The sequence below is a fragment of the Tauraco erythrolophus genome, chromosome 22 (genome assembly GCF_009769465.1).
Source record: "Tauraco erythrolophus isolate bTauEry1 chromosome 22, bTauEry1.pri, whole genome shotgun sequence".
Classification (NCBI taxonomy): domain Eukaryota; kingdom Metazoa; phylum Chordata; class Aves; order Musophagiformes; family Musophagidae; genus Tauraco; species Tauraco erythrolophus.
The window spans coordinates 8,372,413-8,386,139 of record NC_141486.1 but is presented as its reverse complement, the minus strand read 5'-3'; the positions used below and the strand labels follow the sequence as shown (position 1 = coordinate 8,386,139).

At 48.4% G+C, this 13,727-nt stretch overlaps 1 protein-coding gene across 4 annotated transcripts in view; it reads left to right on the top strand.

The window, feature by feature from the left end:
* Positions 1–13,727, top strand: part of VAV2 (vav guanine nucleotide exchange factor 2) — a 146,331-nt gene that overhangs the window by 120,398 nt on the left and 12,206 nt on the right. For 2 of the 4 annotated variants that reach the window (XM_086624929.1, XM_086624932.1), the window contains exons 6-13: positions 138–152; positions 959–1,057; positions 2,549–2,617; positions 3,241–3,341; positions 7,103–7,202; positions 8,544–8,639; positions 9,125–9,193; positions 12,755–12,841. In XM_086624929.1, coding sequence (XP_086481055.1) covers positions 138–152; positions 959–1,057; positions 2,549–2,617; positions 3,241–3,341; positions 7,103–7,202; positions 8,544–8,639; positions 9,125–9,193; positions 12,755–12,841 — 636 coding nt within the window. The remainder of the gene's footprint in view (positions 1–137; positions 153–958; positions 1,058–2,548; positions 2,618–3,240; positions 3,342–7,102; positions 7,203–8,543; positions 8,640–9,124; positions 9,194–12,754; positions 12,842–13,727) is intronic. The other 2 variants (XM_086624933.1, XM_086624930.1) reach the window with 1 other exon arrangement.

Sequence of the window (13,727 nt, the reverse complement as noted above, 5' to 3'; positions counted from 1 at the left end):
TCCCTTCCATGAGCAAAAAAGTCTATTTTTAATATAAGCACCCATGTATCCGTCTGTATATTGGATTTTTTTCTAAGATTTGTTGCAATAGCAAGTGTGTAATGCTAACTGGTTTCTCGTGTTTCTGCATGCTTCAGATTAGATATATGCAGGTAAGATGCATTGATTAAAATACTGATTTCCATCCAGCTGATAGATCTGAGCTGTGAGTTAAAGGGGTGAACAGAGGGTGTCTGTTCCTGTGCATGATCGTTAGACCTCGTCACTGAATCCCCTCCCAAGTTCAGAGACTTCTCTGACAAGTGCAGCACCTCCTGACTCGTGTTTCCAACTCCGCTGTACGGATGTATGAGCAAGAGAAGTGACTCCAGGAGTTGGGGCTTTGAGAAAAGCATGTGTTATCAGATTTGACCTAAAATCATGAGAATTGGCAACCCTGGCAGGGGATTTGTATAAGTAGAATGTATTATTTATGACCCACTTAGGCTCTGTTGTGAGTTTCATCTTAAGCAAAAAAAAAATGGGGAAAATCAGCATTTATCTCTTATTTATTCTTATTATTCTTATTTATTTGAGCAACCTGATGTAAGGGAAGGTGTCCTTGCCCATGGCAGGGGGTTGGAACTAGACGATCTTTAAGGTCCCTTCCAACCCAAGCCCTTCTATGATTCTTCAGCTGACAGTCTTTGGTGACATAGCTATAATAAATGCAGAAAATGTAATGCTTGCCATGTTGAAACATATTGAATAGTAGAGCCAGGGTTCCTTCCTAATTTTTTTTTGTAGAAATAGTTTCCTTTAACATAAACCAGTAACAGTACTCCCCTGACTTTCCAAACCTGCTGTTGTTCTGAGTTTGCTGTCACCGAAGGCTGAACCAGAGCTCTGCTCCGCGTGAGCAGGTTTCTGGACCACTCTTAAAGAGTATCTGACCATGCATTGTTTTTCCTTTTTCTAGAAAATGGGAATGACAGAAGATGACAAAAGAAATTGCTGTTTGCTAGAAATCCAAGAAACTGAGGCCAAATACTACAAAACACTTGAAGATATAGAAAAGGTAAGAACCAAGCTATCTCTTCTATGGCATCGCCTTCCACGTCGTCACTTGATCTTGCTTTAATCTCGCTGTATTAGTTCTCGCTGCGAGAGCTGGCAGATGTGATGAGGCAGGATCGATGCATTCACATGTAAAATTAGAGAGAAGGGGGATCCAGAAAACCCATACTGACAAGCACAAATGTGCAGCCTGTAACTGTAGGAGCCAAACAGCATATTTTTTTCTGATCGCTGCATATTGGAAATAGGCTGAAAACCATCCCGCTGTGTCCCCCCTACCCCGAGGTAAGAGACTCCCGCTCATCACTCAGCCAGGCCCGTCTCACTGATAAGAGCTGTGTTTGCAGATATCTTATCACTTTGATTGCTACGGAATAATTTCTTTATTCTGGGTATTTTTCAAAAGTGCTGAAGCTGTGCTGACTTGTCGTTGAAACTAATTGGATTAAAAGTAACATTTTGCTGCTTGAATTCATGGGTTTTAATTGGTTTTGATAAATTACTGTTGTGCTTTTCTTTAAAAAAAAAAAAAAGAAAAGAACACCTCAGCAAGACAGCAGAGTCGTGGATATGGCTGGAGCCTGGAGGTGGTTTCTGCTCCAAGGAAAGCAGCAGGAATGAAGAACAATAGTGAAAATCAAGCTGCCATTTCTAATCACCCTAACGCTTTTGTTTCCTCTCCTTTTGCAATTATTTGCCTCTGTCTGCTGAAAGTTCCCACAAAGAAGCTGTGAGCAAAACCACCACAATGGGATAACAATTCCTATTTTCCATGGAAATGTCCTAACGTACGTGCTGTTTATGTAAATAGCCCTTGTTCCTTGGAAACAGCCACAGCTCTTCTGGTTCAGTCTAAAGGAAGAGTTAAATTATCCCTTTTCTATCCATTAAAAAGGTTTGTGAAGGCTTAGCAGGTTCTGCTGGTGTGTTCTGGATAGAGGGTCCTGTCTTTGGTACTTGGCATCAGGGTTTTTTTTGTAGTTCCAAGCCATGTAGACGTTTCTATTAATATGTATTTGTTCAGAAAGGCATTTCCAATGTAATCACATCATCGGCGCTTTTTCAAGGGCAGAATTCCAGTGAGATAATCGAAGAGCTGAAAAGATGCTTCTGAGCTCTTCCCAACTGCAGCGACGTGAAGGAACGGTGCGCGCTTAAATCCTGCTCCCTGAAGGTTTAGCAGGAGAGGGGCCGGTGCCCACCGGGGCTGGGGGTCCTGCACCTTCCCGTGCCAGGCAGGGCCAACGGGGGCTCGGGGGAAGCTGTGCCCACGGGGGTTCCTGCCTCCCACTGGGGTCCCTGGCACAGCCCAGTCTTGAGAATTGTGTTGTCATTCGTCTGCGTTTGCAAAGGCTTAAATTTCTTAAAACCTGACTTCTCCCTGGCCAGGTAAATGCAGCTGGTAAAGCAGGGAAATACGTCCCTGCACAAAAAAAATATCTTGCTCACATCTCTCCAGTATTTCAATCCTTTTTCCGTTTACCTCTTGCAGAACTATATGAACCCACTGAGGCTGGTACTGACTCCCCAAGACATGGAAGCTATTTTTATCAATTTGGAGGTAACGATGTGGACATGGTGGCTTAAATCTTTGTTCTTTTCATGGCAGCTCAGCCCCCTTCCTGCTTAAGAGGAGACTCAGAATTCACGTTAGCTTTGTGCATTCACCTGTAGAGCTTCAGCCCTTCATGTGCTGCGAAGCTTGAACGGGTTTAGGAGATATTCTTTAACACTCAATTTTAGAGTTGGGGATTATATGAACTCTAGGTAAGAAAACAGTTTTAGATGGAGGATATTCTGGGGCTGTGTGTTTTAGCTGTGCTTAGAGATGGTTTGGGCACAGCACAATGAAGGGGTTTATTTCTACACTGGTTTGCACAAGGTCTGGGTCAGAGCCTGCCCATCTCCTCCGCTCCTTCCAGACCTGCAAAAGGGACTTTAATGCACATGGAAATCCTGGGGTTGTATCACTGTATAACCTCCTGACAGAATTACACCCTCACACTCCTGGCTGTTTAGGGCTGCATCTCCCTAGAACAACTTATTTTAAAAACAGCTAAAAAGAGGAAAAAGAAAAGAAGAGAAAATGACCGCCTGATTAAGTAGTGAATGTGCATTTCTTTAGGCTCTGCTTGCCCGCTGGCTTCGGATGCGTTCAAAGTATTGATTGTTTCTTCGTTTTAGGACCTAATTAAAGTGCACTTCAGTTTCCTGAGAGCCATCGATGTCTCTATGATGTCTGGAGGAAGCAGCCTGGCCAAAGTGTTTCTGGAATTCAAAGAGAGGTAAAGAAAACCCAGTCTTGAGGCAGGTGCTCCAGTTTTAACAGCCAGGGGTTAATATTTGCAGAGTTTGGAACAGAAACGCCTGTTGCAGCAAACCACTTTTGCATCTTCTGCAGCTGGATGCGCTCAGGCAACCAAAACATCACTCGATGCCAAAATATCACTCAGTGCTGACACTTAAGTAGCCAAACCCAGCCACAGCCATGCCAGGTTGCCCAGGGCAGAGGCTGGCACATGTCCTCTCTGACCAACCTGGCTGAAGTGGGCTGGCTCCTGTGGGTGCTTGTTCCTGCAGGCCCGTGTCTGCACCTGAATTTTTCTGGGTTCATGGCATCCGTATGTGACCAGCAGTTTTGGAAGCTGAACATCCAACGTGTTTACAGGGATGTATGGGAGGGGATAAAGGTGGGAATGCTGCAGTTGTGGTGAGCCAGAACGGGGTAAAACCTCACTCACCTTCAAGGCTTTAGTGTAGTCTTCCCCTGCAAGCAGCGGCGGGGCTTGGAGGGGCTGCGATGTGGTGGGATGAGTCCTTTGCAGGGGAGACTTTGCTCTGGTTAGATCAAAGCGATTGCTCACTCTAAAAAAAAAAATCACATATTTGGCACTGCTCGTGTTCCGCACCTATTGCATGATGAATAAATGTAAAAGTTGCTGTCGCAAACATAACAGATTCTGTGTTTTGGCAGCTGCAAGCAGGAGTTACCCCAGTATGCAAAGATAAGGTTAATAAAAGCCTTTAATATCCTTAATGCTAATCAAAGGCCTGATTCATTGTGGAATCGTGCCAGGGTGTTATTTCACTGTGATTAAACCAGTGTCTAGACACAGAAATGCCATTCAGAAGTCAATAACTCCAGAAATACCATTTGCATTAATAAGACACTGTAAGGTCAGATATTCCATCATTCACGGCACCTCTTTTTAGAAAGGGAATGTTTTCTGGATTAAATAAAAACAAAAAAGTTTCCAAAGAAGAATGGAAATACTTTAAAAAACACTCATAAAACTCACTCAGGTGATTTTGATCTCCTAATTCCTGGCTGGGCTCCATGCGTGCCGGTGCCATCCCTGGGGCAGAGCCGTGCACACCGGGAGCAGGGAAGGGACACGGGAGGAGTCGCAGAGGTGGCATTGCTCCCCAGGGAGATCCCTGTGGATAAGGGAGCATAAGGCTCATTTTGGGACTGACAGCCTTTAAATAAGTGTTAATTTGCTGGTGGGAGCTCAGCAGAGAGCTTGTAGCTGATGGGTTTCGTGCAGGTAGGTGGACAAACCAACCTCGTTCCTAAGGGAGTTTGGAAGCAACTTTTTAAAGGATCTGAAAGCCTCCGTGAGAGGCGAACAAAGGAGCCAGACTGACGACTGGCGAGGTGATGACGGCAGCTCCGAAGCTGCGTTCAGCTCGTGAGGGTCTCAGAGACCTCAGCGTCATGGGAAACTGCTGCTGGTGGGCAGTTTTGGCTTGGAGAAAACCCCAAAACCGAGCTCTTGGAGATGAAGAGTTTGGAGCAACTTGATCTAAACAGGCAAGGTCCTTCCCTACGTCAGGAATGATGATACCACATTTTACAGCAGGGAGATGGGAGTGCGGGAGGAAAAAGTGAGCTCACCTGGGGAGACAGTGTTGCCCCACCAAGAAGGGACCATGGACCTCCAGAGCCCTCCCTTGGTCCCTGTATATAAGACCTTCCTCCATCAGATATATTCCTGACAAACAGCTCTCGTTTCCCTACGCGTCCTCAGAGACATCCCGGCAAAATGATGTATTGCTCCTCTGCTTCACAGGTTTGGGGGGTTTTTTGGAAGGAAATAGTTTGTAAATCTCTTTCTCTGAAAGGTGGAGGTTTGAATTTATGCTCCTGAAGCCTCTTTGAAACTCTCCAAGTGCTGGCAAGGTAGATATTATTGTGCATGTTCAGAAGTTGTCAAGGGGAAAAGGCAGAAGAATAATCTGTCTTGGCTGCTGCTTCGCCGGGGACTGCGGCTCCCATAAATCTCTCTATTCAATTCCCCTCCGGGGTCTGCGAGTCCCACGTTTACGGAGTGACACCGGGTCAGGTGCTCCCAGATCGTCTCCGTCGAGAGACGAGGCCCCAAAATAATGAATGAGTTGCAGCATGTGATGGAATATGTGTCTTATCAGCAGCAATGCAGTTAACAGCGAGGAATGGGGGGGGACGGGGACCCAAACCTGTCGTGCAGGATTAATGAGGGAAGTGGAGGAAAAAAGGGGAATCCGCAGCAAAACTGCTCTGTTTGTGTCAGGTGTTTAAATTCACAGCCCGGGGTATCTATACAGAGCTTCACTGTGTTTCCAAAGGCTGGGACAACCTTCTTTTCCCAAATTACTGGGTCTCTTGATCTCTAGGTTCCTGTGGCCCATCCCACAAGGAGCCATGAGCTTTCCAAAACGTGTCCTTGGGCTTTAAGGGGGTTTGAAGCCACTCGTTCTCTGATGAGGTGCAAATTATGGTTAATATAATTAATTATCTTTGATTAGATCTAAGGAAGAAATTTTTTACAATGATGGTGGTGAAACACTGGAACAGGTTGCCCAGAGAAGTTGTGGCTGCCCCATCCCTGGAAGTGTTCAAGGCCACGTTGGATGGGGCTTTGAGCAACCTGGTGTAGTGGAAGGTGTCCCTGCCCATGGCAGTGGGGTTGAAACTAGATGATCTTTAAGGTCCCTTCCAACCCAAACCATTCCATGATTCTACAATCTCAAGGTGTCCCTGGGAAGGACATAGAAATTCTATTTCTATGATTCTCATCACACATGTTCATTCTGGGCACTTCTCAAGAATCAGTTTCTTACCTTCTTCCTTAGTTGGTGAAACATCTAGAAACCCACAGAGAGAGAGGGGCACTCATCAGCCGTGGCGATGGCAATCGTTTTTTGGGCTGTGAGCAGCTGTGACTGGGGAAATGAAGACTTTTTAGGAGATGAATATCTGGACTTGAGCGAGCTACGTTTGGAAATGCTCTCAAGAAATGGATTTTTGTTGGCATTTGGTCTCGAAGCGCATCCCTGCTCTGCCTTGGTCCTACAGGGTGGCAATGGTGCCAGTTGAGACATCAAGGGAATTATGGCAATGGTGTAGTTGTGAGAAAAAGACGACTTGCAGCCCAGGAGTTGTGGGGTTGGATTGCAGAGGTTCAACACTTGCCCCCTCCTTGTGTTTTGGTTAATCCAGAGACCCTGGCTGGGATCGGAGCTACTCCCTAGGAGAGGCGAGTGCTGGTGGTGACTGGCAGCATGGGCAGGGATGGGGTCCCAGCTCTTCACTGTTTCTTTTCATATTTGGGCTGTCATACCTGGGGTGCAGGTACCTCTTGTAGAGCCACTTTGTAACCTGCTCTAGGAAAGGCCTTTCAGTGTGGAGCTGGGTTTCCTGTTATCATCGTGGTGCTCCGAAAGCACAGCTCTTGGGGAGAGGTGGTTAAATAGGTCACACTTGGGAGCAGAGGGATTAGCCATCGTAGCTCTGGAAACGGGCTCCTCTGGCTGCTCGGCCCCTTCTGCACGTCCTGGGCTGAATCACCCCCACAGGCTCCAGCTTTGGAAACTTCAAAAGATTTCAATGTTAAAAAGCCACGCCGTAAAAGAGTGTTAATACTTTGCTAAGCAGTTATATGGGGGAATAGCTGTTTGCCTTGTCCTTTCACCGCATATAACTATATATATATATGTCTTTTATAACAGGTTATAACTTCCAGCAAGTGTTTCCGATTAAATTTGTGATTTCCCCCCTCGACAGGCTGCTGATTTACGGCAAGTACTGCAGCCACATGGAGTACGCCCAGAACACGCTCAACCACCTCCTCGCCAACAGGGAGGATGTCAGGCAGAAGGTGGAGGTGAGTGGGCAGGGGGGCCGAGAGCTGCCCACCTCCCTTGTCGTGGGTTTTGGAGGGACTCACTGTAGCTGAGGACGTGTTGGGAATGTTTCATTTAGCAAGAGAGGGGAGGGATGTGGGGGTGAGTCTGTGCTGCTCAGAGAGGGAGCAAAGCTGGGTGTTATCTTGTCCTGAGCCTCTGCTCACCCCTTCATCTCCCCCCCAAACACCCTCTCCATCCTTCCTCCCCCAGTTTTATCCAAGTTAAAATAGGCTGAGTGACTTTATTTGAGTGGGACTGGTCATGGACAAATTCCCCTTCGGGTCGTGCAGGGAGACCCAAAGGCACCGAGTGTCCCTGAGCCTGGAGCCAAGTGGCATTCCAAGGTCACACGCAGCATCAGGGACAGGCAGAGGCGAGCCCCAGGCAAACGCCTGGATTATTCCCCAGTCTTCCTTCCCCAGCGTAAAGGCTTAGTGTGAATAGGGGCTGATCCAGATATTAAGTAAATCAAAGGAGCCCCGGAAGGGATGCATTGTTTGAGCCGCTGTTTTCAGCCAGCTTTTAGTTCCTGCTTTGGTCTTGATGCTAATCCGAGTTTGCTGGGCTGTCTGTACGCGTTACCTCGTTTTCCACAAACGCTCTTTGATTTTTCTGTCTGCAAGTAGCAGCCCAGTTCAGGGATAAAACTGCATGTAATACTTTTTTAAAACCCATTCCCTGGATTTCGCACCGTGCCATCATGATCTGAGTCCCGTTCGCTGCTGAAGGGCCCATTGCTGTAGCATCCAGTCGCTCCCGTGCTTTTCCGTTCTCTCCCTCCCTCGCGGCAGCTCCGCTCGTCTTCCTGAGGGGGCTCAGCCAGCGCAGCCACGGATCTAAATGGGTCTGGGTGAAGGTAACAGTTGCAGAACTTCCTGCCGTGGCATTAGCTCATCTTAATGACTTACTGCTCGCCCGCCAGCCCCGGCGACTGCCTGCGTGCTCGCCGCCGGCCCCTCGCAAATAAAACACATTAGTTGAAACCATCGAAGAGGTGGGTTAAGCTAATGCGTTTCATTTGATGTTTCCCAAGGTCTGAGAGCCTTCGTGTGCTCCCCTAACGAGCAGTATCTCATTAAGCTGGAGAAGCTCAGCTGCATGAGAATGTCCGTGTTTTACGGTCCAGCCCCTGTGTTTTATTCCTCGGTAACCTCTGCGCGCCGGCTGGGCGCACGCACGGATCTTGAACTGTTTCGCGTCTGAACGGAGTTTACAGAAGCAAAACGTTACGGTCACAGGACATTTGAGGCTTTTTCTGGAGGAGGAACCATTGTTTTCCCCCGGCTGCTTCACCGCTGATGTGTTGATTTCTTTGATAGGAATGCACGCTGAAGGTTCAGGACGGGAAATTTAAATTGCAAGATCTGCTGGTGGTTCCAATGCAAAGAGTTTTGAAATATCACCTCCTGCTAAAAGTAAGTGTTTCAGCATTGGCACTTCTCTCCAGCTGCCCTCCTCTCTGTAGCATCTTTCAGCTTTTACAGTGGAGAGTGAATCGTTGCCAAATGCAGAGTGAGGGTTGGTGGGTTTTTTTCGCCCCTTTCAAATGAAATAATTACTGGAGCCACTTAACATGACATAATATTTGTGCCGTCTCTTAAAGTACAGTGACCGAGGGTAATTCCGCACTTGTTAGCCATGAGAGGCAGTTAATGAATATAAAATAAGCTCGCATATAATCTGATTATGTGTGAAATTCCTCCCGTCAACTCCGTGTAACAGATCTCTCGAGCACCAGCCGCTTGGCACGTTCCCTGTCCTACGGCTACGGCAGCAGCCGCCCACCACAGCATCGCTGCCACCGCCCTGGCACCGGGTAGCCCTTGCTCGGTGCGGGCAGGGCGTGGGCAGCTTTCTTAGCATGCCCAAACTCTTTTATTCTTTCTATTTTTCCTTTCAGGAGCTGCTCAGCCATTCCTCGGACCGACCAGAGAAGCAACAGCTGAAGGAGGCTCTGGAGGCGATGCAGGTACGGGGGGATGCGCTGCGCTTGGGGTGCAATGGAGCGCGGGACCCAACGGAGCGCGGAACCCCTTTGCTTCTGTTGAACAAAAAACCTGGATGGAAAAACCATCCGAGAGCCCGAGGAAAGGCAGCATCTCCTCCTTTTGGACACACGTGTGTTGGTTGCCGTTTGATGCGGTTGCTTCATGGCAGGTCTGTAGTCCTCGCTGTTGCCTTCCTCCGTAAGCAGCTGGGGAAGCTGGTGTTGGTTGACAAGTTATGACTTTTCACTAGTTGCTGTTGCGTGTAAAGAGACCATGCCAGATTTGACTTTGGTTTTTTGCTAGAAGGGATCTGGAGGAGCTCCAGATGTATCAGCAAATTGGGGAGTGTTGCAGAAATGGGAGCCCGTGCCTTGTCTGTGTGGAGCATTGCCTGCGCGCTGTTATCCAGGCGCTGGTTAGGAATCCTTTTATCCAAGTATTTTATATTTTTTTTATTAAAGGGAAAATGCTCTTTCCACAAATTGTGGTGGAAAAATTTTGCTTTTTTTTTTTAAAGAGTTTTTTTGAGCTTTCAGCTGAAACTCTCCAAGATCTCAGGAAAACCATCAGCAACAAAAAATAAAATCATCCAAACGTTTTCTGTCTTGGATATGACCCCCCGCGCACTCTGACACCACGGGACCATCGTCAGCAGAATCTGACTTGAGGATGACCATTAACTCCAGGTTTTCTCTCTGGAGAGCATTGCAGGATCCATCCCTGAGCTCACTCCCGTGTTCTCAGGTCACTTTGTTTTCCACCTCTGAGCTTTTATAACGACACCACACGTCCTGGCACTTATATAAGCAGGGTGACCTTTTCAGCCGTTATCCCTCCAATCCCGGGAATCTGGAGGCGATATGTAGGTCGCTCTAAAGTTGAGGTTGTTTGAAGGCCGTTGCATTCACAGCCCACGGCTGTGTGACACATCGCCGTGGCCTCAAAAACACTCAACCTTGCGACGGGCGTTAAACCCTTACGGCCTCGCAGTACGGCACCCACGGTACCGCTGCTAATAAATAAATAAATGTGTGTACGCTCCAGCTGCGCTGCAGACTCAGCATTTTTTGCAGGAAGCTGCCCGTAGCCATCAGTGCGGGTTCTCTTTCCTCGCCCCATGGCCAGGAGAGTGCAGGTGCAGCTCAGACCGCGCCGGGCTCGGCAGGGCTGGAGGAAGCCACGTGGTTTGGTTTTAATTGATCTGCAAACCAAGGCTTTAACTTAACAAGTCGTGTTTTTCATCACGAATCCAGCCTTTCTGGCTGCCGTGCTGGCGGGCGGCAGACGCTGCTGCTGTCGGGGGCAGAGCCGTGCAGGGGGTGGGTGTCCACAGCTAGAGCTGCGTTTCCCAGAGGGATTCACCTGGTAGTTGTTTGCATAAAGCAGGGGCAGGATTTGCACCAAAAAAAATTGCACGTGGAGGTATTTGGTGCAGGGACCGACCCTCCACCTGAGCACGCAGAACTGAGCCCCTGGGTGATGGTGGGGGTGAAACAGGTTCCCAGTTAAATCCCGCAGTCCTGGTTTGCACGTTGCTGTTGCTGTTTCAAGCCACGGTTGATCCTGGGATTGTGTTTCCCCTTTGCGTAGGAGATGGCTTGTTCAGCAGGAGGGAGCTGAGCTCAACACTCAGGCACGGTGGAGGATGCTGCTTCATAAGGCTTTTGGTTTTGTCATTCTTCATAACCATCCCTGCCACCCGCCCGGTGGAGTATTTTCTGATGTTATAAGTATTGTCATGTAGATTTGTGATTATCATTTGTGATTAACCCTTCTTATGTTGGGAAGCTGAGGAAGGTCTGACCCAGCGGGGATGTCTTAAAAAATCCCATGTTCAGATTTAATCCGAGTTGACAAGAGCTGTTGTGGAAGACAAGGAGATAGGGAGCAGAGAAGAAGCAAACAGGCACAGAAAATACGTTCCGAAGCATGTGAGAAGTTGTTTTAGTGGAAGGGACAGGGTTCTTTCTCTTTGATGGGTCAAAATTTGGGTAAGAAATTAATTTTTCAGGGCAGAACAAGCTCCATCAAGTGTCTTCTTATTTTACAACATAGCGTTTGTGCAGTGGGAGATATTGGAGGCCCGGAGGTGTTGGAGATGGGGATGCTTTCGGGGGATGTCCCCAAGAAGGACAGAGCGTGAGCATTCCAGTGCTCTCACCAGCTCGGGTGTAATCTGGAGCACCCAGGGAGGTCAACTGGAAGCAACTAGGGCAGAGCCAGGTGATGTGTTCGACACGCTGGAGAGAAGGGATGCCAACCAGAGGGACCTCGACAGACTTGAGAGATGGGCCTGTGTGAACCTTATGAAGTTCAACAAGGCCAAGTGCAAGGTCCTGCACGTGGGTCGGGGCAATCCCAAGCACAAGTACAGACTGGGCAGAGAATGGATTGAGAGCAGCCTGGAGGAGAAGGACTTGGGGATGTTGGTTGATGGGAAGCTCAACATGAGCTGCCAATGCGCATTTGCAGCCCAGAAAGCCAACTGTGTCCTGGGTTGCATCAAAAGAAGCGTGGCCAGCAGGTCGAGGGAGGGGATTCTGCCCCTCTACTCTGCCCTTGTGAGACCTCACTTGGAGTACTGCGTTCAGCTCTGGAGTCCCCAGCACAAGAAGGACATGGAGCTGTTGGAGCGGGTCCAGAGGAGGGCTGCAAAGATGATCCGAGGGCTGGAGCACCTCTGCTATGGAGACAGGCTGAGAGAGTTGGGGCTGTTCAGCCTGGAGAAGAGAAGGCTCTGGGGAGATCTTACAGCAGCCTTCCAGTACCTAAAGGGGCTACAAGAAAGCTGGAGAGGGGCTTTGGAAAAGGGTGTGTAGTGATAGGACAAGGGGCAATGGATTTAAACTGAAAGAGGGGAGATTTAGATTAGATCTAAGGGAGAAATTTTTTATGTTGAGGGTGGTGAGGCACTGGAACAGGTTGCCCAGAGATGTTGTGGCTGCCCCATCCCTGAAAGTGTTCAAGGCCAGGTTGGATGAGGCTTTGAGCAACCTGGTGTAGTGGAAGGTGTCCCTGCCCATGGCAGGGGGGTTGGAACTAGATGATCTGTAAGGTCCCTTCCAACCTAACCCAAACGCTGTTCCCAGCTCACGTGCAGCCGGGTGTCCAAAGTGGTTACTTTACAGACATGGATGCTTTACCAGCAGACTGGCTCACAGCTTTTGCGTCGGGGAGGGGATGAAGGGAATTACGGTGATGAAAGCTGGGAGGAGAGGGAAGGATACTGCCGGGGCAGGGGATGCCGGGCTGCTCTCCCGGGCTCTCACCAGGTAAAAGCCACGGCTCGGGTTTGCTGTGCTGCGCCGGGTTCGTGCTTTGCCCTCTTCTGGGAAGCAATAAAAATTGCAGCATTTGCCTGGTTGAGCAGCACAAGCACAAACTGCCCGGGCTCAGCGTGTCCGGGCTGTGTGGGAATCCTCCTCTGGTCCGGAGGTTGGAGGGGGACACGGCCTCGGGGTGCTGGGATTGTGTGGTTTCTGCTTTGGTAAGGTACCAGGTTCGTCTGGAAAATAAAAATCAATATTCGCTTTCCTTTTAAGGACTTGGCCATGTACATAAATGAAGTAAAAAGGGACAAAGAGACTTTAAAGAAAATAAGTGAATTTCAGAGCTCTATAGAAAATCTGGTAAGTTGGAAAATCCTCTGGCTCCCTACTTTAGTTTGACTATTATTAACGTATTTGCTTTTTCTGTGCAATTACTACTGAATGTGTTGTGCTTCCAAGAAAGACCCTAGTGTGTTCGGACACTCTCTGCTCACTGACTGGTTTTGCTGGTGGTCCAGAAGTGGTTGCTACATGACAAAAGGCTGTGGTGGAGGTGTTACATTGAAATTGTTTCTCCAGCTTTTTTCTTATGTTACTAGTGTAGGGGAGACCCGAGAATTCCCCAAATCTGCTATTTAATTTCCCATCTTCTATCTAAAGTGGGTTTTCTTTTACTGTTAAGAGGACAGAGAGGTTAACTGAATGGTTTTGCACTTGAAAACGTCCCAAGGCCTGTTTAGAGGAGGAGGGCACATGTGATAGGCACTTAATCCCCAAAATCTCAACCAGCTATTTAAGGAGAATCTCATCCTCCAAACTCCAGAGGTATCAAACACTTGGTCCATTGTGCATCAGCCTACCCTGGGCAACCCATCACTCATGTTAGCCCCAAAGAAGCCCACTAATTTAATATTCAGTGGCAGAGCTTCTAGCTAAGGAGCTTTTTCCCACATTTGCCAGGGGGTGGAGGGGAGGGGAGGGCTGGTTGGCCGCGGGCGCAGCTGCTCTGCTGTCACGCTTTACGCTGGGGTAATGCAATTTGGGGGCTGACACCTGAGATGCTTCAAAAGAGCTGATGGAGGGAGATGCCAAGGACTGCCCACCCCGAGGGCTTCCCGGAGGGGTGCTGGGTTTGGGGGGTGCTTTGAGCCTTGACTTCGTTTGAAAACAATGAGCTTTTAATTGATGGTTATTTAATAGACAGAGACAAAATCCTTCATTTTTAAGAGAAAGCTGCAAAAATTCT